At 41.6% G+C, this 25,797-nt stretch overlaps 3 protein-coding genes, 1 long non-coding RNA gene and 1 other non-coding gene across 5 annotated transcripts; 2 read left to right on the forward strand and 3 right to left on the reverse strand.

The window, feature by feature from the left end:
• Positions 1-57: 57 nt before the first annotated feature.
• LOC124199402 lies at positions 58-2,923 on the reverse strand. The gene is made up of 5 exons (XM_046595205.1): positions 2,083-2,923; positions 1,815-2,016; positions 1,616-1,752; positions 1,416-1,523; positions 58-1,333 (listed from the first exon to the last, which is right to left on the reverse strand). The coding sequence occupies exons 1-5, from the start codon at positions 2,630-2,632 to the stop codon at positions 549-551; spliced, it is 1,782 nt and encodes a 593-aa protein (XP_046451161.1). The 5' UTR covers positions 2,633-2,923; the 3' UTR covers positions 58-548.
• Positions 2,924-7,391: 4,468 nt separating this feature from the next.
• LOC124199404 (glucose-6-phosphate exchanger SLC37A2-like) lies at positions 7,392-10,671 on the forward strand. Its single transcript, XM_046595208.1, has 14 exons — positions 7,392-7,521; positions 7,621-7,759; positions 7,843-8,018; positions 8,133-8,211; positions 8,290-8,425; positions 8,521-8,602; positions 8,742-8,950; positions 9,020-9,172; positions 9,244-9,334; positions 9,413-9,564; positions 9,629-9,796; positions 9,857-9,890; positions 10,005-10,108; positions 10,230-10,671. Exons 2-14 carry the CDS (start codon positions 7,659-7,661, stop codon positions 10,284-10,286), a joined length of 1,542 nt encoding a protein of 513 aa, XP_046451164.1. The 5' UTR covers positions 7,392-7,521; positions 7,621-7,658; the 3' UTR covers positions 10,287-10,671.
• Positions 10,672-15,424: 4,753 nt separating this feature from the next.
• LOC124199405 lies at positions 15,425-17,634 on the forward strand. The gene is made up of 3 exons (XR_006876831.1): positions 15,425-16,669; positions 16,731-17,292; positions 17,359-17,634. It is a non-coding gene; the product is annotated as an uncharacterized LOC124199405 (long non-coding RNA).
• A 3,933-nt stretch (positions 17,635-21,567) lies between these two features.
• Positions 21,568-23,367, reverse strand: LOC124199408. Its single transcript, XM_046595211.1, has 3 exons — positions 23,208-23,367; positions 22,401-23,130; positions 21,568-22,105 (listed from the first exon to the last, which is right to left on the reverse strand). Exons 1-3 carry the CDS (start codon positions 23,284-23,286, stop codon positions 21,697-21,699), a joined length of 1,218 nt encoding a protein of 405 aa, XP_046451167.1. The 5' UTR covers positions 23,287-23,367; the 3' UTR covers positions 21,568-21,696.
• Positions 23,368-24,735: 1,368 nt separating this feature from the next.
• LOC124201280 lies at positions 24,736-24,841 on the reverse strand. Its single transcript, XR_006877597.1, has one exon. It is a non-coding gene; the product is annotated as a U6 spliceosomal RNA (small nuclear RNA).
• Positions 24,842-25,797: the final 956 nt, after the last annotated feature.

Genomic DNA, 25,797 nt, shown 5'->3' on the forward strand with positions numbered 1-25,797 from the left:
GCCATCCAAACCAATCACAATTCACAACCAGTCGATGAAATTCAAATGAAACTGAAAGAGAGAGAGATTCCTGTATATTATAAATACAACAAAGTGAGTGTCGGGTATAGGGGAAATTGCACTCAAAAGTCAAAAGGCAGTTAACAACAATTATTTTTTTCTTTTTTCCATTTGCATTTCGTAATCTCAGAAAAGCGGAACCTCAACTATAATGGCGTTTCACTAGCGACCGGGGCCCACTTTTTTGACATTCCAAACATTCTTCAATTCTCTCTATCGATCGATCGAAACAAATCAAACCAAACATTTCAAAATAACAGAAAAACGATTTGACTTTTCCCGCTTCCAAACAAAATGATCCCGCAACTCGAATTGAACAACTTTTTTGGTTTTCATTTTCTTTTCTTTCCGTCTGTATGAATTGCCAGTTCGTTTCTGAATGGGGGAAAAAATGGAATTATAATAATAAACGGAAGAGAGATTCACTTAATTAGCAAGGCCTTCAAGAGTGTTATGCGTTAATAAACGATGGGAAATTAAATCAATTTTCAACCGAGGGTCGGCAAATCGGACAAACGGACGATAGCCGGGCCGAATTGGCGATCGAGCTCTTGACGCTTTTGCTCGCGATCATCTTCGCTGTTTAGCAACGAGGAGCGCTCCTCCTCGACGTGTTGGGCGTCGTCAACTGTTGGTGGACGGACCACCATCGCCGCTAGCGACTGATTTCGCTGGACCAGATGCTGGTGGATCATACGGAAGGAATCCATCAACTTTGATTCGTTGTCTCGGCTCCTAGGACGGAGGCAGTCGACGAAATGAGCGGAGCTCCGGTGATTGGCTGCCGGCCCGCCGACGTGCTGGCCGTCCATTTCCTGCTGGCCCATGTAGCTGATTAGATTGGCGAATTCCTGGGGGACGCGGAATCGTGAAAAGGACGAGCAGACGTCCGGGACGGAGCCGCCTTCCGGCTGGACGACGACAAATTGCTGGAGAACGTCGCGCTCCTTGAGTTTGAGCCGGCGGCTGATGCGCATGGCCAGCAGCTCCAGGGCCAGGTCGAACGTGTGGCGGTAAATGGGCGAGCGCTGATCGGTGGCGGGTGGTGGTGGGGCCACGACGGCCACCCAGTCGGCCGTCTCCATGGATTCCGTGTACCAGAGCAGCGGATCCTTGTGTCGGCTGCGGGGGATCTCGACGAAATCGACAAGGACCTCAAATCCGCCCCACTTTTCCAGGAAGAGCTTGAGGGCTTCGATCCAGCTGTAATCGCTGGCCGTCGAGTCGTGGGCCAGCAAAACTGTTTTGCGTCGGATCGGCTCTTTCTTCATCCCTTTACAAACGGAAATGTAAAACGCGTGAGATTGCTGCTGGGCAGAACAGTAAATCCATTATTTTTAAACTGTCGTATTTACCCGATAGTATCAGCTGGATTTTCTTGCGGTAGCCCATGCTCACGCACAAGGCCACAATTACCAAAACGCCAAGGACTGGCAGGAAGAAAATGTAGTTCCCATGGAAATCTGCCAACGTAAAACCAACAAAAGAATAAGATGGGGGGAATAATAAAAACTTTGGGCAAACCAAAAAGTTCAATGGCAGCATTATAACTGACCTTGAATGATGAAAAAGGACGATGTGGCTTGGTAACATGACGTGGACAGGATGTTGCAATTTGGATCTTCGATTTTGATGGTGAAATTGCCAGAGATTGACAGTTTGCCCAGAGAAACTGTCAACGAGTCCTTGAACCTGGAATTTCAACAATTGGAACGGTTAGTAGGCTACAGGTGATGGTCTGTTTGATTGGATACCTGCTGGTAAACGTTGAAGAGTTGCTCAGATCCACCAGATGTTGTAACGCAATGTGGCAATTGTTTTGGTGCCACTTGCAGACAACAATTAGATAGGTATTGTTCGTTTGGAGCCCAGATGTCTCCTGGAAGGTGATGACAATATTCGGGCTGTGATGCAGGTGAACATACAAAAAGCCATGCCCATTCCTGACATCTTTCTCTGTATGGGAAACACAAGAATATGTTAAAAAATAAGCTCAAGACTAGGAAAAGATTAAAGTTTTACCAGTAGGGAGTTGGAATAAATACAGCCCATATTTGGGACCGTTGAGGAATTCCAGCTGAAATGGTTGGCCTTCAAGTTGTCGACTGTGAAACACACAGTCATACCACAAAGAATCAAAGGGTTGAGCTGGGCTGGAACTCGTTGTGAAATTGATGCAGAAAGCAAAGTTGTTGATGGAAGTCTCGTGGAACCTTATCTTGACTTTGCTGGACGAAACATTGGACAAGGTGAGGTTGAGAGCTGTGCGGTACAATGGCAAGGAGGGATAAGGCATGTGCCTGTAGATTTCCAGGTGAACACCACACCCGTCATGCTGGCAGATATCTTCACGATTCCACTTATGCCCACCACAGAGAAGAGGATGAGTGTTGTTGGCCGCTTCCACTGTGCACACTTGAGAGTTCTGGTCAGCTGGGCTGCTGCTCAGTTGATGGAGGCAAGATTGTGACGGAATACGAGAGCAGAGATTCGATGAATTTGTTCTAGCAAATAGCTCGCTGTCGACGCTCGTCAGCACTAGCAAAATGAACAACGAGAGAATCCACTTCATTTTCACTACAGGATTTAGTTTGGAAGTGGAGAGCTGCGTAACATGACTACTGAATTGGATCACGGCCAAAGTAGCTGCTACCTGTAATCACTTCATCGTTTTTGTAGCTGGTTAAGGCCTAACCCTTTCTATTTACACATTGTCAGATGGAGCTCTGTCGGCCAACCGTGAATCATACACAAAGTTATAAGCAGAATGTACACACGGTCTACTGGACGTGATAATAACAAGTGATGAGAGAATGAATAACATGTGTTTTTCTACCGGGACAAGGTTGCCACAGCCATCTATGAACCATTAAAAGAAATCATATGTAGGACCTGTCTCCCAGTGGAAAACGGATGGCATCGAACCGGTTACCGAGCTTAAACGACACGTTTAAAACAATAAAAAAGACTTTTTAGAACCAGTTTCATTCGCTGGCTTTGACATTTATTTGTGTCAGCTCTGTAATACTTCAAACTTTTTGGGCGAGATCAAAAACATGTGCAGCATTTGCGGTGACCGATAACAAGTTATAAAAATATTCAAATGATATTCCCTTTCCCTTTCACCTTGCGAGTCGTTAACCGGACAGTATAACCAACGAATAAATTAGAGTCTTTTTCAATTCGTCAAAAATAGAAATTTCGAAAATGAAACGACCACTACTATTTAGGGCGGAAAACGTTATTGGCGTGGTGAAAATAGGCTACTTTTCTGTCAAACTTGTCCGCAAATTGATTAAGTTGATTATTTGGGGTTTTTGGCGTCCGAAATTTCGCTCACATGTATTACATTATTCCCGTCTCGGCAAATGTTGAAATTATAGTTATTGTTTGTTTTTTTTTCTTCATCAAATCAGGACAGGAGAAAACGTGTCAATAACATTTGGCGTCATGAAATTCATATTTGACAGTTATTGGCGAGACAGAAATTGATGTTTCATTGTATTATAAAGGCAGCGCATTCATATAGCTCGGCGGGTCGTTTTGACCTTCAATCGTCGTTTTGACAATTCAATTTTCTAGACTAATAGAAACGGCATAGACAACCTTGATGTTGTTTACTACATGTATGCGCATGCTGTATGCACACAATGCCGGACGTGTTGGCTAGAGATATTAGGGTGTGACGCAAACGATAACGTGAGCGGCTGTCGTTTGCCTATACATCACATCAGTCATGAAAATTCGTATTACATTTTTTTCCTGAAAAGACCGTATATTATACATATTCATTAAAAATCTACTAATTGTAAGAAAGGCTCTAATTACAGTTTGAAAATATCATGAGCTTGAGCTCTATATAAATAATTTGACAGCGCCGAAGGCAAACATACTACAAGCACTGCTGAAAAGGCCAATATATATTTTACGAATGGTTTTATAGCTATTAGGGCCACTTTGGTCCCAAAGTGCCCGTCGTATATAGCCTATACTGTGTGCGCACTCCGCTGCTCCTAATATTTGCTAACTAGTCAATTATACCAAGGAAACTATAAAAGCACGCTCTAAACAGCAGAGTCTATAAAGTTCTTGCGCGTACCCTGTTACGTCGTCGATGAATCATGTAATACCAAGACTTCTTCCTCTTGTTTGCTAGATATTTTCTCATCAGTTTGATTGCTGCAATCAAGACGGGCATTGTGTAAGTACGCAAAATCACTTTCAATCCATCAATGATGAGAAATTCTATTGATTTTTTTGGGGGCGTCAATTATACGTGCGGGGGGACTGTGTTTAAGAGAGTCTTACGGGCGCCAGAATAATAGCTAATACATCATCGCGTCAAACCGTATAAAGCTCCATCCGTTTCACAGCCGAGTAAAGTGCTGCCGTTGATGATGAATGAGGAATATACTCCCAGTTGGGCTTAGCTTATTTGTAGTTTATATAAATGGCCTTCTGTATTAAGAGTTTTATACGCGTGCAATCAACGGCTATTCATCGATGAGAAAAGCTCTTTGGGCTGCTATGTGTGTTAACCGCCATCAAAGCAATTTACTATACAGGCTAATAATCTATATAGCTATATAAGAGTGCACAAATCGGAACTGAATTATTTGATTCAGTATATTAGAAGTAAGGAAGTTCAACTTCCGATGAACACTTGCATAGCTAATGATTTGCTATCTTCTGATGTCTATACATGTATCATTCAGAACACTCGTCTTGCATATATTATACTGGTATATATGCTCTTGAGCTCGTTGGCCGTATTATTACGTAACAATGGACAAGGATTAATTATGGGGGATAGCATAGTCTTGACTTTTCGTTGCTAAGCGACAACAAGTTGTTGCCTTCTGATTATCCTATAGGCTACTATATCATTTCCTAAGTTTGTAAAATTCAGAGACTATTATTAGCTACACATTATAGCCTATGCCAAATTAATGCATCCTAATAATTCAAACTGAATGTCGTGTCAAAGTTTAGCGGGAAATTTGAAATAAAAATTTAACTGAAATATTTCAATTTGAAGAATGAATTATTATTTGTAATGATTAACCAATTTTCTCGTCCTTTACACATTGAAATATGTTAATTATTACCGTGTTAGCTACTGGTGCATGGTGCAATCAAACGTCGCTATACAGTCTAGTGAAACAAAGCCTACGTGACTATCGGCAGGGCGTCATTAGCAACAGACCAACGGATAAGGAGCGCGCCGTATGCGTGCTTGTAATCGACGATTTAAACTATGATAAACGATGTATGGGCTATTATAACTAATATATAAGTCTCTTTCCACATCATCACTCTATAAACCATTCAACGACGCCGTACTTTCATATGCCTGACACACCAACAAAGGTATAATACACCCGTAAACTTAGTGAGTGACCCTGAAAGGGATATAGACGTTCTATACAGACGTCCTACCGCGTCCGCCATCGGGGTGTAAAGTACAGCCCTGTTATTTATTATTTATCGGTTCACTGATTGCACCCTCGTCCGACTGGAAAATCATTAGTGCTTCATTGACATGTGTCAGCTTTCTCAATGTGTCCTTACTGATTACAGACGTATTTTTTTCTTTTTCTTTTTTTTTTTCAACATGACTGAATCGGTATTATTTAAAAAGATAAAAAGGTACGAAATGATGAAACAACGATGGGAAAGTAGGCCACAATGGCGAACGACCTGTGCACCCATTTGCTGGTGCATGACAAAAACACGTGCTCTTTCTTATTTCAGATTTGGGTTCTTATAATAGGCTACAAGCAAATAATTAATCACAGGACGACCAAGACAAGCAAAATCACAAAAATAAACACTGAAAACATTTTAAAAAAATTTTTAAAGAACAATTTTTATACAATTATTCCCGACAATGTTCGAATCGTCCTGCAAGGAATTTCCGGTTTCTGAATAAAGAAAAAAAAATTATAATAATAATTATGATAGTTAAATTCAAATCTTTTGTAAAATAATTAAACAATAGCGACGAAGTTATTTTTCGTGCATTTAAAAAATACTAATGAAGTAAAACTTAATACAGAAAGGTGAAAATATCAAAAGATTCGAAAAAAATTCTAATAAAAATATTTAAAATGAGTACACATCTATGGACATTTACAATTTAATTTAAAATAATTCATTAAAATGGAAAATATGAGAAATATATATGAAACAAATGATAATTGGCAAACCTCTGTTGAGCGTGAAAAGACTTTCGCCGTAAAAGTTCACCTATTTATAATATGCGCTACTCTGGGTTGGAATCCGCACCATATGCACTTTCGTACGTAAGATTCCTCCCATCATTCCTGATAAATAACGCACCGCCTACCCAACTTTCGTCCCCGTTCGCCCCCGTTCGCCCCAAGCCGCGCGGATCACGCTGTACACATTTGCCGCTATATATTTTTCTTCTCGGCCGTTAAAAAAGAAGCAATTGAAGCAATCAATACGACTTAAGGGATTTAGAGGATTTAGAGGATTCACTAAATATACAAATACACAAGATAGGATACATCGAGAAGATATATTCCGAGGTCTAAAATAAAACGGACGGGATTTTATAGTATAGTAGGCCTAATATCCGAAAATACCTATATGCGCTATCATTCTAAAAATTACTTATACCACGTCAATATCTAAGGTATTTTTATATAAAAAGGCATTTTATTTCATTTTTTTTTTCGAAATTTTCCCCAAATTATAACCTGGTAGGCTAATAATAATGAGTTTTGTTATCAAATAGATTTTTTATAAAATATTAATGTACAATTATAATAATTTTAATATTATAATAATAACAAGAAAAATTCTGCCAGTCCCTATATGCTGACAACCATTAATTACTAATTGATAATAATGATTCCGTTTGTTAATCGATTTTAAAAACAAAAATCTGTCATCGTCATTCATTGCACTTGTCTAATACACTGTGACACTTCGAGTGCTGATAGTGTCAGGTATTACTTCATAGCATAGCGTTTTTTGATGAGCAGGCAGCACAAAAAATCTGTGATGGATTTGTACTCGACGACTCTGTGATGGATATTTCAACAAGATTTTTTTTTCTTAATTTTTTTATTTTATCATCTTTTAGGCGACGGCGACCTTTATTCATTCGAGGGTTTTGACCGAAAGTGAATAAATGACCCGCAACGCCTTGATCTTTGATCGCTATTTTTGACTGAGCTATCTTGTCAAGAGCGATTGCGACATGCATGGTCATTTTTTGGGTGGACGTATTAGCTGTTTCTACAGCCTACGAAAAACCCCAAAGAAGGCGTGGTTATAATATCGAACCGGTCAGGGATAAGCTATTTAAACCACGTGAAACAGTCGGGACTTCGGGGAACCTAAAAAAAACCCATTCTTCTTTTTTACTTTTAAATTCACTGCTGGCGGTCTGATCCGTCGAAACGTTTCAATTTATTGCATAACTCAAGGGTGAGAACTGCCAAATTATTTTATCTTAATTATGTATAAAATAAATGAAGTGATATTTTAATTGATTTTTGAAAATTATATATTTTTTTAAATTTCCAGACTTGTGCAGACCTCACGGTTTAATAATTCAGTATAAAATGCGGATTCTGGAAAAAGTTTACGATGTTCCGGTGGGTGTCAGTGCTCTGGAAAAGACATCATGTTTAAAGAACATCACCCCTGTTGATAAACTGCGATGGTACTGTATATATAATACGAATAAATAAATAATGTATATATTTGATTTCCAAATTTAAAAAAAAAACTATTTTGAAACAAAAGGCACAAATTCAATGTTTTGTTGCTGACCTTTCTGAGCTACGCCAGCTACCATATGGCTCGTAAACCCACCAGTGTCGTCAAGAATGTTCTCCATCAGAACTGCACCAATTTGACTCCGGACGAAGGTGTCAACATCACCGGCATTGAAGATACTTGGTGCAGCTGGAGCCCATTCGGTGAGTGTACCTGTATTATTAATTCATTCGAATAAATAAATCGATTGCTAAATAATTTGATTTTGAATTGAACTAATTTGTACTTATACATATTGCGAAACAATTAATCTATAGATGGGGATGATGCTAGCACACTTCTGGGTGCTTTGGATTCCGCTTTCCTGTTTTCTTATGCCTTCGGGATGTACCTCATGTAAGGATGCAATTAATTATGTTTTACGGCAAAGAATAATTCGAATAAAAAAAATTATTAATCCTCTCATTTTAATAGGGGTTCACTTGGTGAACGTATTAACGTCCGCTACTTCCTTTCGATCGGTATGATGTTTTCTGGATTGTTTGGCTTTCTATTCGGTTTGGCGTACTGGACAAATATCCACTCGCTGGCCTATTTTATCATCGTCCAGGTCTAGTATTATTCTCACGCACTTTGCAATAATAGGCCTATATAGTAATGTACTATTTTGATATATTTCAATAAGTTTTTAATTTCAATCCACAGGTTTTAGCTGGTCTTTTTCAATCTACCGGCTGGCCTGGCTGCGTAGCTGCCGTGGGCAACTGGTTTGGAAAAAGCAAAAGAGGTATAAATCAACGACAATAATTTTTCTATTAAATATAATTATTCATTTTTAATTATTTGAAATTCACATATTAAATAAAAATCTCTAAATTCATTAAAAAAAATTGCGTTTCAAATATCAAATATTTGAAAACAAACAGGTCTTATTATGGGTATTTGGCGTGCTCATCACAGCATTGGTAACATCGCTGGTTCGCTAATTGCTGGCGCTTTTGTCGAATATTCTTGGGGTCTCTCGTTCGCTGTCCCAGCTGCCATCATCTTCTCACTGGGTCTGCTGACCTTCGTCTTCTTGGTGCCTGACCCACGGGCCGTAGGCTGTCCCGTTCCAGTCCACAATCTTGAATTGGTAATCCTGGAGTGATTTTATAAACTATTTATACATTTCTTTTACTATAATTAATTTGATTTATTTTAGACACCAAATGACGAAGAAATCGTAGCGACAGAAGATGGGAGCAATAAAATCGACGACAAGGATTCAATTTCAGTCAGTCGGTCGACCAGCACCAGCAGTTCCCACAAGGAGAAGGAACAGGCCATCAGTTTCTGGCGGGCGGTTCGAATTCCCGTAAGTTATAAACCTGTCAAATTATTTTGTGTTAAATTTTCACCGATTTTCATTTTAAAAATTCGTTTAAGGGCGTCATGGAATATTCCTTCAGTCTCTTCTTCACGAAGCTGATCAACTACACCTTCCTTTATTGGTTGCCCACCTACCTGAAGGACTCCAGTAAGTTAAAAAAAACTTAAAAAAAAACGCCTTCTCTATATGAGAACATGCAGTAATGAATTGATGAAATTTATCAAGGTGACACTTTGGGGAGCCAAGATGCGGCCAACCTGTCGATTCTGTTCGACATTGGCGGAATATTTGGCGGAATCTTGGCCGGACTTTTGAGTGACATGACGGGCATGAGTGCTTTTACCTGCGCTGGCTACTTTATCCTGACCATTCCTTCTGTAAAATTGGAACCATTCCGACGAATTTCTGTATTGGCCCAATATTCATTTCAATTTCGTATAGTTGTTCCTTTACCGAGAATTCGGAGGAGTGAGTCCGGCTTTGAATGTTTCTTTACTGTTCCTGGTGGGTTTCCTGGCAAACGGCCCGTACGCTCTCATCACCACGGCCGTCTCCGCTGATTTGGGGACACACCCCGAGCTGAAAGGCTCTACTCGTGCTTTAGCCACGGTATTTTATATACAAAATTTATTTTTAAATTTAATAATTATACAATTTTCTGAATTAAAGGTTACTGCTATTATTGACGGCACAGGCTCTATAGGTAAGCCACGAAATTATATTTACGTGGGTCAGGCTATGCTGTGTATATTTATCTTTAAGTTATTTTAGTGCATGTTAATCTCAACATGTCTCGTCTTATTATTTGAACGATAAGGTGCCGCCGTCGGACCTCTTATCGCCGGAGCTTTGTCCGATCTTGAATACGGCTGGGACTATCTATTCTATGCCCTGATGGTAGCCAGTGCTTTGGGACTACTGGTGAGCTTCTAAAATTTCACATCACTGAATATCTTGATTTATTCTTATATTTCAACATTGTTTAACTGATCAATATTGATTTATTGTATTCGTTTTTCTTCATTTGCAAATCATTTCATAGTTGTTGACGCGTTTGATGATCAACGAAGCCAAAGCCAAGTGCAAGAAGAACAACTGAGAAGATGATTCACTCCAATTAGGGACAACATGCAATCAAAAATGTGATGAAATTCTAACTCGGCCTTATTGACACAGGTTACACGGATAAGGAAATAACCAATTTTCTTATCGAATTTTCGTTTAAAAGTCACCATCAGTGGCGCAATATTTTCCCTTATTATAATTTATAAATTCAAACTTCCGACTTCAACATGGGGCTCGTTATTACATACGTAGAGTGATAATTTAGCTAACCCCATTAATGGAATGTTCATCCGTTTCGTTACAAACTTTAAATATGTCTGTGCAATATTTGCCAAAGCCGAAAATCCCTTTCTTCACTAAATGTAATATTATTTCCATAATTTTGTACCACTCTATTCCAAATACATGAATATTACGAGGGTCGTCTTAATCGCAAGTATACTGTATATCGACTATAACCAATGTACTAAAACAATTAAATAAAAAAAAATTCCGCGATTCGCTTGCTTCCTTTTTCTGAATTTCTTCCCTTATTTTTCAGATTTTAATAAATCAGTTGAATTATTGGCGATTATTGGTCAAATTCAATTATAGACTGCCATCATCGAGAATTTTAACAAGAAAAAAAAAAATTCCTGAGAGGTTTACCTTGGTAAAGATGGAAGGCTTTGCCGTGGTTGTGGGCCCCAAAACGTTTATTGTTTCCCCAGGGGTTCCAAGCGGGTTTTGATTGGTTGCGAATTGGGCAGAATTATCGTGTGTATAAACAGGAGAGTTGTTCGTTTTCATTTATTTTTTATCTGATTCGCCGTATTCAACTACGGGGGAACGGGTATGGGTTGTTTCTAAATATTGTAAGGATCCATCGACCGCGAACGCCGTGAGGTCGAACATCAATGTTACTACAGTTAAATTTAAGTTGCATTTCTAAATGAATAAAAATGTATCATTTGACCTTCTTTCACATCTGGCAAGGCCAGATGACTGCTTTTTGACTCCAACCCCATGGGATCGGAGAATTCACACCTTGCTTCGCTCAAACCCTAATTGTTCACACCTTCTTTTTTATGACTTGCCCTCCGTTGAACTTTCTTATCGCTAACCTTGCCCAATGTACACCAACATTTTGACCTTCTATGAACTTTGATAAAAATTTGTGTAGCACGTAGAACATTAATTCCCTCGGCGGTGATTAAAAACATCCGACCTTGCAACTTGAAATAAATAGCTGGTCGTTTTGGCCGATGCGCCAGTCCATTTCTGATACGCGCACTGTGCGGGTGGTTGTGTCGCCCTTATTTCTGTATTTGTGTCTGTCCCCGTAGTGAGATAATAAACTTTTAGTTCCATCAACACGGCTTGTTGTGTGTAGTGTATTTCGTGTCCATCAACATAGGTCTAGCTTGTAGTGTACGCTTTGTCGTAACATCCCGTCTTACACCACGCCGCCTTGATCATCGAGCCACGCCGCCGTCTCATCCCGTCTTACACCGCGTCGCCGGATCGTCGAGTCACTCCACCGCCATCTCGCCCAGTCACGGCCGCGTTCCGCCGGATCACGACCGACCACTTCGCCCTCGTCTAGTACCAGCCGCCACCGCCTACTAGATCGCCACCTCCCCCCTCCTCGACGCCATTACCCCCTCTTTGTAGCATGTACCAACCGTAAGTTCAAAAATTATTGTATCACCCGTAATAGCTAGCATCGTATGTAGATTTCGTACTCGGCCCTGATACCTGTCGGCTGAGAGTATTGATCACACGTCAATCCTTTCGGGCAACAGATCGGGAGACGGGAGGAGTCTTACATGTGGTGGCAGCGATGGGATAATGGATCCCAAATCTTGAAATCCCCCCGTGGGAAGAGGTCCTGCCCGTTGCGTAGACGAGAGTACAGGTGTAAAATTGGAAGAACTGACGAATTTGGACTTTGATTGGGCCGGAATAGCCGGTGTGGGGGTGAATAACTCTTGTACGGCAGTTTGAGCCAGTGCCAGGGCAGTTGACACGGCAAGTTTATGGCTAAGGCCAGAAGAGAGCAAATTTTCTAGTTCTAAAGAGTAGGTCTCGTCAAATATGTCTTGATACGACATTTTTGGGGGGTCTAAAAAGGTTACCTTCCTATTCGCCTTGGAGGTCTGTTCGGTTTTCGTAATTGGTAAGATGCCTGTTGGGGTGGTTTCTAGTTCCGGGACTGTTTGTCGAATTGGGTCGCCTAGGGTAGTGTCCACAGAGAGGGCTTCCCTTGTGGGAGGAGTAGGAATAGGGGGGGGGTGGCCACTGATGAGAGGAAATGTTCTCTTCGGACGTAGATTCGCTAGGAGGAACGTGAGTTTGCGGTATTTGTGGAGGGGAGAATGGGCAAAAAGGTGTGTCCCTTTCCGTCGTAGTCTCGCAGGGCATAACGTGGGTTGCTGGGGGGGGGGAGGGACAAAAAGACGTGTTCTTTTCTGTCGTGGTCTCGCAGCGCGAAACGTGAGTAATCGGGGGAGAAAAAGGACAAAAAGTCGTATTCTTTTCTATGGGGGATTCTTTGACCGTCAACGGTACTGCTGTTTTATTGCCTGTAGAACAGGACGGAATTGGGTGAAAGGTGGACGGGTTTGTATTTTCAAGTACGGGCTGTTGAATCGTTGGGGACAGTAGGGGGGAATAGTTAGTCTGTAGCTCAAGATAACGAAATAACTTAACAGGGGTGTCCAATTCCGGGCGCGTAATTAGTAGTGCCCGAACAGCATCGGCGAGTTCTGAATCATTCAATAGCTCCCTATGATTTAGGAGGAGATGGTGTTTAATCTCAAACAACAATTCGTCCTGAGGGACGTCTATTATTGGAAGATTTCCGTAATGCAGAAAAAAAATTTTGGGAGTTGAAGGAGTGGATAAGTGTACTTTCGGCTTCGCTGATAAGCGTTTCGTTCTTGGCTAAAAGAGCCCTTCTTTCAGCTTCCTGTGAGGGGTCGTACCCCTTGAGCTGTTGTGCGAGTTCCGCTAAGTATAAATAAGCGGCACAATCCTTTCCACTATGCGCGTGAGGGGTTGGTTGGGAAACAATTATCTCGGATGTCTTAGGTCTAGCGCCCAATAACTCCCAGTTAGAATTATTGGTTGTGTTTATGCCCAATTGCTGATTCTCAAATTCCTGCGTGATTTCAAGGGGGGGAAGGTTGGACGCACTGGTGGCGCCTTCGGGGTGTTTGCGCAAAAAGGAACTCTTGATCGATTTGGAAAGTTTTTTGAAAAAGGAGGGCGGGGGATTCATATTACTGAGAGCTGAGTGGAGGTTTTACAAAACCTTTCATATGGCTGCAGCGAGGATGATCCCAATTCACCTCCGAGGAGACTGCTACGACGCCGCTACCTACCAAACTGATTCCCAATCTTCATGTTTTGTAAGTTAACGAAGAAAGTATTCCGCTACGGACAAAAGAAGACGCAACCTCCCCTGTATTTAAGCAAGAACAAATTCTGACTTTTCTCTCCCTATCACTTGTTATTTTTTATTTTGACTGCCACATCGGCTACGAGGCGCCGAGACCGGTCGCATTTCACTTTTGTTCGCTAGAACACTCGAAGTTTACGCTACTCAGTTCATCGATGTTTCCTGTTAGTTTTCAAAGTTCTTTCTTTTTACCAGTTTCAGTATTTGTGTTTTGTTTTGTTAGATTGCGGGACGCAATCTTTTGTGGCCCCAAGGTATGTTGTCAGCGTTCTACTTATCGGCAAAATAGTCCATTCCCCTCGTTTGTTTATTGCGGTTTATTGCTCTCGCTGACCTCGTTGCAAGTCACTCCTTCTTCTGATTTACGACCCACGCTAACCTTGACTCAACTGTCAATGACCGCGTTTGACCCTGTTTTGACTTGTATAAAATTGGTGCAAAGTGCAAAGCTGAACGCTATTGGGGTTTTTGCCTTGGTAACGGCGGAGGCCCATAGGTCGATGGATCCGACCAGTACAATGCGGGGGGGGGGAGGGAACCTTGTTCGCTGCCACCACATGTAAGACTCCTCCCGTCTCCCGATCTGTTGCCCGAAAGGATTGACGTGTGATCAATACTCTCAGCCGACAGGTATCAGGGCCGAGTACGAAATCTACATACGATGCTAGCTATTACGGGTGATACTATAATTTTTGAACTTACGGTTGGTACATGCTACAAAGAGGGGGTAATGGCGTCGAGGAGGGGGAGGTGGCGATCTAGTAGGCGGTGGCGGCTGGTACTAGACGAGGGCGAAGTGGTCGGTCGTGATCCGGCGGAACGTGGCCGTGACTGGGCGAGATGGCGGTGGAGTGACTCGACGATCCGGCGACGCGGTGTAAGACGGGATGAGACGGCGGCGTGGCTCGATGATCAAGGCGGCGTGGTGTAAGACGGGATGTTACGACAAAGCGTACACTACAAGCTAGACCTATGTTGATGGACACGAAATACACTACACACAACAAGCCGTGTTGATGGAACTAAAAGTTTATTATCTCACTACGGGGACAGACACAAATACAGAAATAAGGGCGACACAACCACCCGCACAGTGCGCGTATCAGAAATGGACTGGCGCATCGGCCAAAACGACCAGCTATTTATTTCAAGTTGCAAGGTCGGATGTTTTTAATCACCGCCGAGGGAATTAATGTTCTACGTGCTACACAAATTTTTATCAAAGTTCATAGAAGGTCAAAATGTTGGTGTACAATGGGCAAGGTTAGCGATAAGAAAGTTCAACGGAGGGCAAGTCATAAAAAAGAGGGTGTGAACAATTAGGGTTTGAGCGAAGCAAGGTGTGAATTCTCCGATCCCATGGGGTCGGAGTCAAAAAGCAGTCATCTGGCCTTGCCAGATGTGAAAGAAGGTCAAATGATACATTTTTATTCATTTAGAAATACAACTTAAATTTAACTGTAGTAACATTGATGTTCGACCTCACGGCGTTCGCGGTCGATGGATCCTTACAATATGTAGGTTTGTTTGTTAATTATAAATTTTTTTTTGTTTGATCGAAATTCAAATTTTGGTCGTGAAAGTCGGGTTCTGATTGGTTGGTGGTAGGTTGGTCGATTTAGGGACCCTCCTGTGCCGCGGGTTTTCACTGTTTGGGTGAAATTTTATTACAGTTGGATTCTCCATGTAAAACTGTCGGAAACTGGTCGGAACGGGTCGGAATAGGGTATTTTTTGTGATGAAAGGTTGGTTCGTTAATTTTTAATTTGTGTTTGTTTAGAAACGACGAGGGCGGCGGCTGTCGTTTGTCATTTGTTTATTATGTTATGTATGAGGAATTGGAGGACACCCTCCTACGTTCAGAATAATCGTTTTTTCGTTGAGGTTTATAGTGCAATCAATTTGCCGGTTCATATTGCAGCCCATAGGCTAATTCTCCTTGTTATTGATTTCGTTATAAAAAGTTATAAGCATTTTAAGAAAGAGCTAAGAAGTTCTACAGCCGTGAAAACTACCCCTGTACATTCACCAGCCCTTCGCGTAGCGACATAAAGTTCCTACCCAAAGTTTGGGAACGCGCGAGAGAACCTTATGGAAAAAAGCGTTTTTCTCGGCGTCCCCAAAAATCCAATTGTCGTCGGAACGTGACGATTTTTTTGGCCATAGCCATAGTGTGTAGGAATATGCTGATTTTTTTTTCAGATTTTTGTAATCAAGGGTAGGTTAACTTTTGACTTGAGCCCTAAGTTTGGGAACGCTCCAAATAGCTATATGCAAAATTAGGGTACTTTAAGGGGGGGAAACTACAGAACGGGTTGAGCTAGGAAGACGCGGAAAACTCTGAAATGAAGATCTCCACAAGCTGAACAACAATCTTCATTTTCAGATTTTTTGCGTCCATAATTGATGTAGTCAATTAAAAACAGTTTTTTTTGCCCGTGTTTGTCCCTTTCTCTTCCCCCCCATTTCCACCCACGCCGGGTGTCGCCCCCTCATAAGCACGCGTTTTCTCTGTTTAACAGAGAAAACGGCAAGCGGGGTGGAAATGGGGGGGGGGGAAGGGACACACACGGGCAGAAACCTACACAGTATCTACAAAGTCTGGCATTTTCAACATACCTGCGGATTTCCACAAATGCTCCTGTTTTTTCTCTATCAACTACAAACTGCCGCGCTCTCATATCCTCTTTGCAGTTGATAAAGTGACTGGCACCTTGCCAATTTATAGACTCTGAGTCGACAGCAAATGACCGTCTTCCAGCAAATGTAGGCCCAGCTGTCCCTGTCACTGTTGCATCGGTTGGACCGAAAGTGCGAAGGCGGTGGTCGGTGACCTGCATTTAATACTTTCATCCCTATCTACAACTATTCAAGGATTTCCTATTCCTGTGATGAGAGGATGTGTAAATTTGTTGCGTTCACTCAATGACAGGCTGCGAGCAAATGAGTCTACCAACTTAATATAATACTCAACGGTATCTTAAGTAAAATTTTGGTTACGAATTATCTCTAATTTCAACTATCATACGAATATAGGTGATGGCCTCCCAACTACAGAGCGCTTCTTTTACTGCTCCAGTCGCTGCAACTTTAACTGCTGGGCCAGTTAGTTCTCCAGTCGCTTCTACTTAAACTGCTGGACCGGTGAATTCTCCAGTCGCATCTACTTCCACTGCTGAGCCAGTGAATTCTCCAGTCGCATCTACTTCCACTGCTGGAAATATTAGTTCTCCAGTCGCTGATGAAATTACCCCTAGGACTGCTCTGAAACGAAAGCTCGCGAACCTGTCATTGCCAAAGAAAAAGCTGCGAACTGGAAGAGCAAAAAAAACCTCTGCTCTAGGTCATTTTAATTTTTGCCCGAAGAGTTTTACCGAAAAATCAAAGGAGGAGCAGGCTTATCTTATAATATCCTGGCTGGCAGGACCCAATCATGCAGACTCAGCTATAAAAAATAAAATAAAAATAACAGAGGATATTGTGAACACAATTCCAGAGCAGGTCAGTACAGCTATACTGGAAGACGACGTTGAGAAAGTTATCCCAAGCTGTAAGTCATACTTTGACGAAGATGGATGGATAGCTGCAATGAATCTAAGTAATACTTTTTAAAAATACTTCTTTTGAATTCTGTTTAACGATCTTTCCCTTTTTATTTTTACAGTAAACACTATGAAAGAGATGAGGACTGAGGATATCTTGTTATACTTTTGTCCTCATTGCAACAAAGAAATCGACGACAACAACCAACAGTCAGTACTGTGCAATGCCTGTCAACATTGGCTACATTGGAGTTGCCAGAGTTTAAAATCTACTCCCAAAGAATCTATTTTGCTTTGTAAAAATTTCAGAAATTTAGCTAAGAACCCATAATTTGATTTTCTTTGTTTATTTTGTTTTTTTGTTCAAGAATTTTGACCTAGACTTTAATACTTTTTTTATTTTTGAAGCATTGACTAAGATTTTTCTACAATTTTTCTACTTTGTAAAAATTGAAAAGATTTAACGTTTCTTAAATTTGTTTGTTCATTTTTGATTTTTAGTGCAAATACACTTTGTTTTCATGACTAAACGGATCTTATGGGAGCTCCATTGGTCTATGTCTCACCCTCAGTGCATGTCTCAGTGCACCGACAGAACGACTGCAGCGTTTTCATTACTAAACTGATCTCCTTATGGTAGCTCCATTGTTCTACCTCAGTGCACAGCCAGAACTACTGCAGCGCCTCTAGCTATGGTTACCATGCATCTTTCGGTGCTCCCACAGTCTGTCGGGCAATAGCCAGATCCGTCATTCGAGCACCGACAGTCTGTCGGTGCAATAGGACTGACCAAGGTGGGTAGAGAAAGAATACTAATTGTTTTAAAAAATCGTGACTCATGGGTGCCATAGAAGAAACGCAGATCTTTTTTTAAAGACCGTTTGCGTTTCTATAGCATTTCCCAGTGAGTCACAATTTGAATCTAAAGTAAGCCCATTTACATATGGGCCTCTCTACTGTCTGCATACTTTTTATTCCGACAAAAACCTACCCTTCCCATTATTTTAAAATTCAAAAAAAAATTAGGATTGTGTCTGGCACCCGAGAAAACCTACAGAAAAATTTTCATTCAAATCGAATGACTCTCGGGTGTCCGGATACTTTTGGTGCCTGCTGTAACTTTAATAACGCTGGAATTGTAACTCATAAATTTTCAAAAAATACTCTCCCCTAACAACAGCTTCAGCCGGTATGTCAAACCTTCCTTTTATTTCTAAAATTGATTTGTCAATTGCCGGTCGCACTTCCCATTTTGTTGATGCATGGGCCCGTTTGACAAAGGATCCATGGGTTTTATCTACTGTTGGGTATGGACTTTAGCTAGAATTCATTGCTGAACGTAGCATACCACCAAACGCATCGATGGATGCCGTTCAGCTAGATCTTTTTTTTTAGCTGAGGTGGAGTCTCTTATCAAAAAGGGCGCGGTAGTAGAGACGGAGGAGGAAGGGGGCTGCTTAAGCAGATATTTTCTTGTCCCAAAGAAAGGCCCAAACGAATGGAGGCCCATTATTCACCTGAAACCTATGAATCAGTTCCTTTCTTACCGCCATTTTTAAAATGGAAGGGATTGTCACAGTTTGTCACACCGTAAGGCAGGTGGATTTTTTTTTGCTAAAGTCGACATTATTTACGCCTAATTTACCATCCCAATTTTCTGAGGCCATCGGAAATATTTACGCTTTCGTTGGGAACGTAAAAAATTGGAATATACATGTGGTCTTTTGGTCTTTGTGCATCACCTTGGGTTTTTACTAAACTATTGAAAGTAGCCGTCACTTTTCTGTGTCGTTCCGGGATCAGACTCGTTATTTATCTTGATGATTTGCTTATCGTGGGCACTACTACAGAGGAATGCCCAATACAGTGACGCAGTAGCAGAACTGCAGAAGTAATTCGCGTTTTGGAATCTTTGGTATTTTTAATCAACTTCAATAAATCTGAAACTGTTCCCACTCAATGCATCGAGTACATAGGCTTATCACTAATTTGGTCTCCATGTCATTCTGCCTCACCGATAAAAAGATTTGCGACATTCGCCGGTTATGCATCGAAGTGTTGAAGAAGGGGAAATGATCTCTTCGTCAAGGGAAGATAATAGGGAACCTTAACTGGGCTTCTTACGCAGTAAATTTTGCACAAGCTCACTTTTGCAGTTTGCAGGTAACCTTCATTTCATCTTCTTGACCTAATAACGACAATTTAGACGCCGCTATTTCTCTAAATGAGGACATTCGTGCTGATCTGAAGTGTTGGACCACTTGCACTGATTTTAACTTCGGCAAACCTATGCTTCTCTCACGACCGGGCATGCGCTTGTCCTCCGACGCTTGCGTCTCAGGCTGGTGGGAGTTTGCCTCGACGATAAGATGGGTGGGCCTTAGTCCGGATACGATTTTGGTCGCCATATTAACAACCTAGAGATCCTTGCTGCCCTTAAAGCCCTCTAATGTTTCGCTTCTTCCCTTTTTAAATGCACAGTAGAGGTCGAGAACGAAAATACCACCACCGTTAGCTACATTAACAAACTAGGTGGATGCCGGTCGAAGGATCTTTGTGACGTCTCCCTCCGCATTGCTAATTTTTGTGAAGAGAGGAAAACCTTTCTTACCGCCATTTTTTTCCCGGCACTGCTAACGTTCTCGTGGACGCAGAATCTAGAAGCTCTATTTCGGCGGGCGATTGGAGACTTACTCCAACAGCTTTCATGTCAATTTGCCTTCAGTGGCCAGTCCAAGTGGACCTTTTTGCGTCAGAATGGAACCATAAACTACCACGTTTCGTAAGTTGGTTCCCACAACAAACATTTAGGAAATTGGGTGCTTTCAGCTTTCCATGGAAAAGGCTAGGAGCGTTTTGTTTTCCCCCGTTCTGCCTGATTCCATTCTGCTGGTCGAAACCGACGAGAGAAGAGGACGAGACAGTTTCTGTCACCCCGTACTGGCCGAGCCAACCATGGTTCCCAATCATAATGGACCTCGCCATGGCCGTTCCGCGACTATTGCGACCGTCGCCGGACCTTCTCACATCTCCTCTGGGAAAGAGTCATCCGCTGGTAAAAGACGATGCCATCCGCCTGATCGTCTGGAAACTCTCAGGTAACACTTTACTTAGAGCGGAGTTTCAGAAGAAGCTTCAGCCCTCATCCTCTCCGCAACACGAAAAAATACAAACTCTGCATACCAGAGCACTTTAAATTTTTTGAGAAGTTGGTGTCCTACGAGGGAAAAGTATCCCTCGTCTCCTAGTTCCGCAGATATAGTTAATTTTTTTAGCTGAATATAGGGTGGGAAGGAGCTATAGAACAGTTAATGGCAACCGCTCTGCTCTCTCTTCTACGCTTGCCGTAAACCTGGGTATTGTTTCCGTCGGCGTGGACCCTCTGGTCAACAAACTACTCAAAGGCATCTACCACAAATCCCCTCCGACTGCCAGATATTCTCAAACGTGGAATCCTGACACCGTTCTATTAATATCATAATTTGATTACACAGCTGGTGTGGCTCTTTCTCTCCTTGAACTGTCTCGGAAATTAGTCACTTTATTGGCTCTCATCACGCTATTAAGAAACTGTGAACTTTCTCCAATTTCACCAAGAAAAAATCAACACTTCGGACCCCTTCGTCGAATGTCCGCCGCAGCCTGGCGACTCAATGTTTCAATTTGTCCTGGCAGATGCTTGGAAACTTTTTAAGACCGTACTGCAGCGTTGCGCGATACCACCAACTCCTCCTCTCTCTTGCTCAGCAGCAACAAACCCCATGGTCCGGCCTCTGTAGCTACAATCTTTTTTTTGGTCGCATTTTTATTTTTGGGCTTTGAATACACAGTTCTGTCGAACGAATTTTACTAAATAATTGTAAAATTGTTCAAGCGAGAAAGTGAAGAGAGAAAATGAAAAGAGAGATAGAACTGTCTCTTCCACCCACCCACCGCTGCTTTTCATGTTTATTAATGTTCGAACTTGTTTTTGTTATTTTTCAGTAGAAGCAATAACAATTACCGCGGCCGAAAGAAGGGACGAGACAGCAACAAAAATTCATAAAACTTCAGTAGCAACGACTCAAGTTTCAACAAAAGTGATAATGTTTCCCTTCTTCGTTGTCTCCTTATGGCTTTATATTCCCGTGTTTCTAAAATCTGATTAGTTTAAGCGAGTCAGGAACCTCATAGGCTTCACGCACACCTTCCCCCTTTTTTAGTATGGCACTGTTGCCATACTTCAAGTCAGGCTTGGTATAAATATGCTGAATATAAAGGGTCACACACAGTTCTGTCGAACAAATTTTACTAAATAATACATTGTGTTCTCTTATTTTATTTACTTTCAATTATTGATTTAAAATGATGTATTATGCATATAAAAAGATAAGAAAATTGAATTTTAAATCTCGTTAAAAAATTGCCAGCCAAGAAAATTCAAGCCTTAAACTTTGTTGCTGATAATTTGATATGCGATGTTAAACGAAGAGGGGTACGTCCAAGTTGGGAGCGTAATCGATGGCTTTGAACAATTCGGCTGCCGTGCAGCAAAATGTGTAGCCCTTATAGGTGTCCGTCAGGGCCCAAGTGACCCACGGCACCTGGTCGCACACGTCCGGGCAGATGACGTCCGCCGGCCCGACCGGGTTGTGAGGGTTGTTGATGCCCAGCACGGCCGTTGCCGTATTCGAAACGGGATCGTGAATCAATTTCCAGTAATATTTGGGTACGGGAATCAGTCCGTTGTTGTTCTCGTCGAACGCCAAATAAATCGGCTGCTGGACTCCGTTCACGTCCGCCAAAGTGCAGATCCCGAAAACCCCGGTGTAGACGGTCAATTTCACGTCCCGGCTGACCGCCAAATCTCTGAGTGCATTTTCCAAAACGCTAAATTGTGCAAAAAAAAAATATTATTATAAAATAGTAGAATTAAAATAATTGACTTAATGAATAAAATTTAAATTAATATAAAAAAAATTAAATTAAATAATTTCATGGTGAATTCATTCAAAAACAATGCATAAAATATGTATAGTTAAATTCAAATTAATTAAATCAGATTTATATCAATAAAATGAAATAAAATAAAATACAAATTAATAATAAAATAAAATAACATAAGATAAATAAAATCTAACATGTTCATGACGAATAAATTGAAATTATTATTATTTATTTTTACTTCCAGTTGGCGCCGTTGAAATTTTGCCATTGCGGGGCCGTGTTCAGGAAGTAATAAGTGGCGTCCTGACTTCCGGCGTCGATGAAATCGCCGTCAGGTGCCATGTGTCCCCTAGACAAGAAGATTTGGCTGCCGCTGACGACGTACTGGGCGGCCAGACTGGCCGAGCCGACGATTCCGGCGATGGTTTCCGTCTGTCCGGCTTGGCTGTAGGCCGTGTTGACATCCAGACCGGGGAAATATCCGCCCTGGCTGAACGACGGCCTTTCGTTGGACGTGTCGTCGGCGGCGGCCGATTTTCCGTGGATGATATGTGTCGAGAAATAATTGGCGGCCGCTGCTTTGTCGTGGCAGGTGTCGTAGAGCGGAATGAATTCCGGGCCGGCCTGCCAGCCAATCCTGATGACGGTGCCTGGTCCATTGGCGCAGGTGCCGTTCTCCAGCAGGATCTCCTTGTTCTGACTCAGGCAGCCCAGCTGGGAGTAGGAGAGCTCCTGGTCGTCGACTAGGAGCAGCTTTGAGGTGGCAGTGCAGGTGGCGGGGGCCAGCTGCATCCCAGTGGCTCTGATGTAGTTGCCTGGGCCTAGGCAGCCGACCGCCACTTTATCGTCCGTGTTCAAAGTAATCACCCGGGAAGACCCGACCATCACCGGCAAGATGATGTTGTTATTGGGGTCGATCAAATGGGGCGGGTTCGACGGAGAACTCGTGTCCAGATTGAACGTACATCCTTTGATTGAATAATCATTAAACAATTTTGTATTCAATTAAATTTATGGGGGTGGGGTAACTAATATTGTTTCTTACCTGCTTTGTATTGCGGCAAGGCTTCGCAAAAATTTTGTAATGCCAACGTAATTAGAATCAGAAATTTGAAAGACACCATTCTTAAAGGATTGACGAAATGTTTCTATACCGTATAAAAGACTTCAGGTACTATAACAACCGTGAAAGAGAACGAGATTTTATCATTAATGGATTGATGTTTTATCCATTTGTCTAAACGTTATCGGCGTTGCTGACGTCAAGACAACTAAAATGTTTATCGCACCTTAATACCTTTGGCGTGTTCTACCTTCGACATGTCATTTCGTTTATCAGCTTATGTACGTATGGTTGTGATCTGAAATAACGCCACTATGTGGCCAACTTCTGGATTGGTTTGAGAGTTGTGCGCGTGGTGGCAGCGTGGTAGTGCTGTCGTTTTCCGGCACGTCCGCACTTTCCCTCTTACCCTCTTCCACCCACCCGGGTGATCTGGTGATCTCACTTTGAAAAACCCATCAGATAGCTGTGACGAGGCCTTACGGCCAAATCCAACAGGGTGGTCGTATCACCTTCTCATAGACCGGGATGGTATAAGCGAACTCCGGGCTAACTCAACACTCAGCTCAACTAGTAACATTTCCCTCCCCTTTGCCTTTAGGGTCTGTTGGAGTGACCACCCCCTTCTCCTAGTGTAGGCTGATGTTATGAGGGAGACCACACAAACAGACCATAAAGAATAAAAATAAAGCAAAGACGGGGAAATGTTGTTATCGCCAGCGCTAGGTGGCTTATGGGATGAAGGCAGGCATGGCCAAAAAAAAAGAAACTTTGGGAAGTTTTTTCCAAAATTTCAATCGTTAATATCTCGGCTTCTAAGCCGTATTGAAAAATTTTTAAAATGGTTTGAAGAGATGAGCTATTCCATCATTTTAAAACAATTAGATTATTTTTAGGTGCAGTGCTTGACGAGAAAACTGTTGCACAAAAACCAAAAAATTCAAAATTTCGGCTACATCCTCTCAGTTTTTTTTAATATCTCCCAATTCCCAAACTAAAAAAACTAGACGATTGCGATTTTTACCAATCGACTTAGCGAAACAAATTGCACAAAATCCACCTATTTGTTAATTTTTAGAACCCCCAGCGACTATTTCCGCAATATAAAAAAAACCCAAAACGGTCTCTTTGTGTGGCGAAACGCTTGTTAAATAGAGAAAATGATAAGCTTTAACACATATACCAACAGTTTAACAAACATTTATTTTTTTACTGTTGAAAATATTCAAAGTTGGCTTTCCAGAAAATTTTCCAAGCAGCCCCGGTCTCCCCTATAGTATTTGCGAGCTTGAGCTTGAGTTAAGCTTGCGTTTCTGTGAGCTAGTTTCAATTTCAATTTCTTGAAACTATGAACTGGACAACTGGTCAGTGTCAGTCAGTGTCAATGACTAAGAAAAATAATTTCGGGGAAAATGTTTTTGGATTCTCATTACCCGACGAAATTTTGAAATTTGCCATTTTTCATGAAAAATAAATTCATCAAAGAAAACATTTAGTTGTAAATTTCGCAAAAAATGTGGAACGCTTCACGATTTTGCGTGTCATCCTTGCGCAGGGGCCATGCTAATCTTCTCTGTATCGTTCCAATTTTAGTATATGTATTCCGTATGGAATACAATGATAGGAGTCCCAATGACCAGATTTATACCCTTACTGCAAACACGAACCAGGGATGGCGTTTTATGGGAGAATCAAACGCCTAACATCTGCACAGGTAACCCTTTAAGTCGTTGCCTGAAAAAACCAACCCATGAATTTTAGCTATGCAATTAAAGCTCATTTGTTCATTGTGCAGCATTTGATATCGTTCGTTAGAGAAAAAAACATTTCAATGTTATACAGGAACATGTATACGGCCGCCATGAGACTCCTCCCCTCTTCTCGATCTCTTTTTTTTCCTCTACTGAGGAGGAGGAGCTTACTGATCCCTAAGCTCCTCCCCATGTAAAGTTCAGTGTACCGCCAGTAAAGGCAATCGACGCATCGATATATTTCCCGATAATGTTTTGATCAACGTTTCTTATTGGAAAATAACTCTGAGAACTAAGCTGACACATTTCTATGATATCATTACTGTCAGAAACAGTTTTCATTTTGTTAATAATAATAAAGTCAATGTGTGGCCAATTTTCCGGAATCGTAAAGAATTTGTAACAATATTTCTTTATTTATAATCGGTTATTGAACACAAAAAAATTCCTTTTGGATATGCAGAGAACGATAGCGAATACATCTCTTGGGGTAATTAGTTTATATACTCCCTTTTCATAAAAAACGATAACAAAAACTCGCCCCAATTGACGAAATAAAAAAACATCGGTTTTTAACAAAGAGTCCACGACTCAACCAGGCCAGATTTTGGGGTTCTGATTTTGCGGAAATCGCGAGTAGGCGTCGGAGGACATGGTAATTTAAATCATTTTATGGTAAATTTAGCGGAAAAGCGAATGGCGCTATTGGCGTCTTCCTAGCTGTTATAGTTTTTTATATAAGATAGAAAAGCAAGCTTATCAGCTCGCCGCGAAGGGATAGTCGTAAGCCAGTTGAAAACTGTCTTAAATAAAAAATTCAG

The sequence above is a fragment of the Daphnia pulex genome, chromosome 8, assembly GCF_021134715.1.
Source record: "Daphnia pulex isolate KAP4 chromosome 8, ASM2113471v1".
NCBI lineage: Eukaryota > Metazoa > Arthropoda > Branchiopoda > Diplostraca > Daphniidae > Daphnia > Daphnia pulex.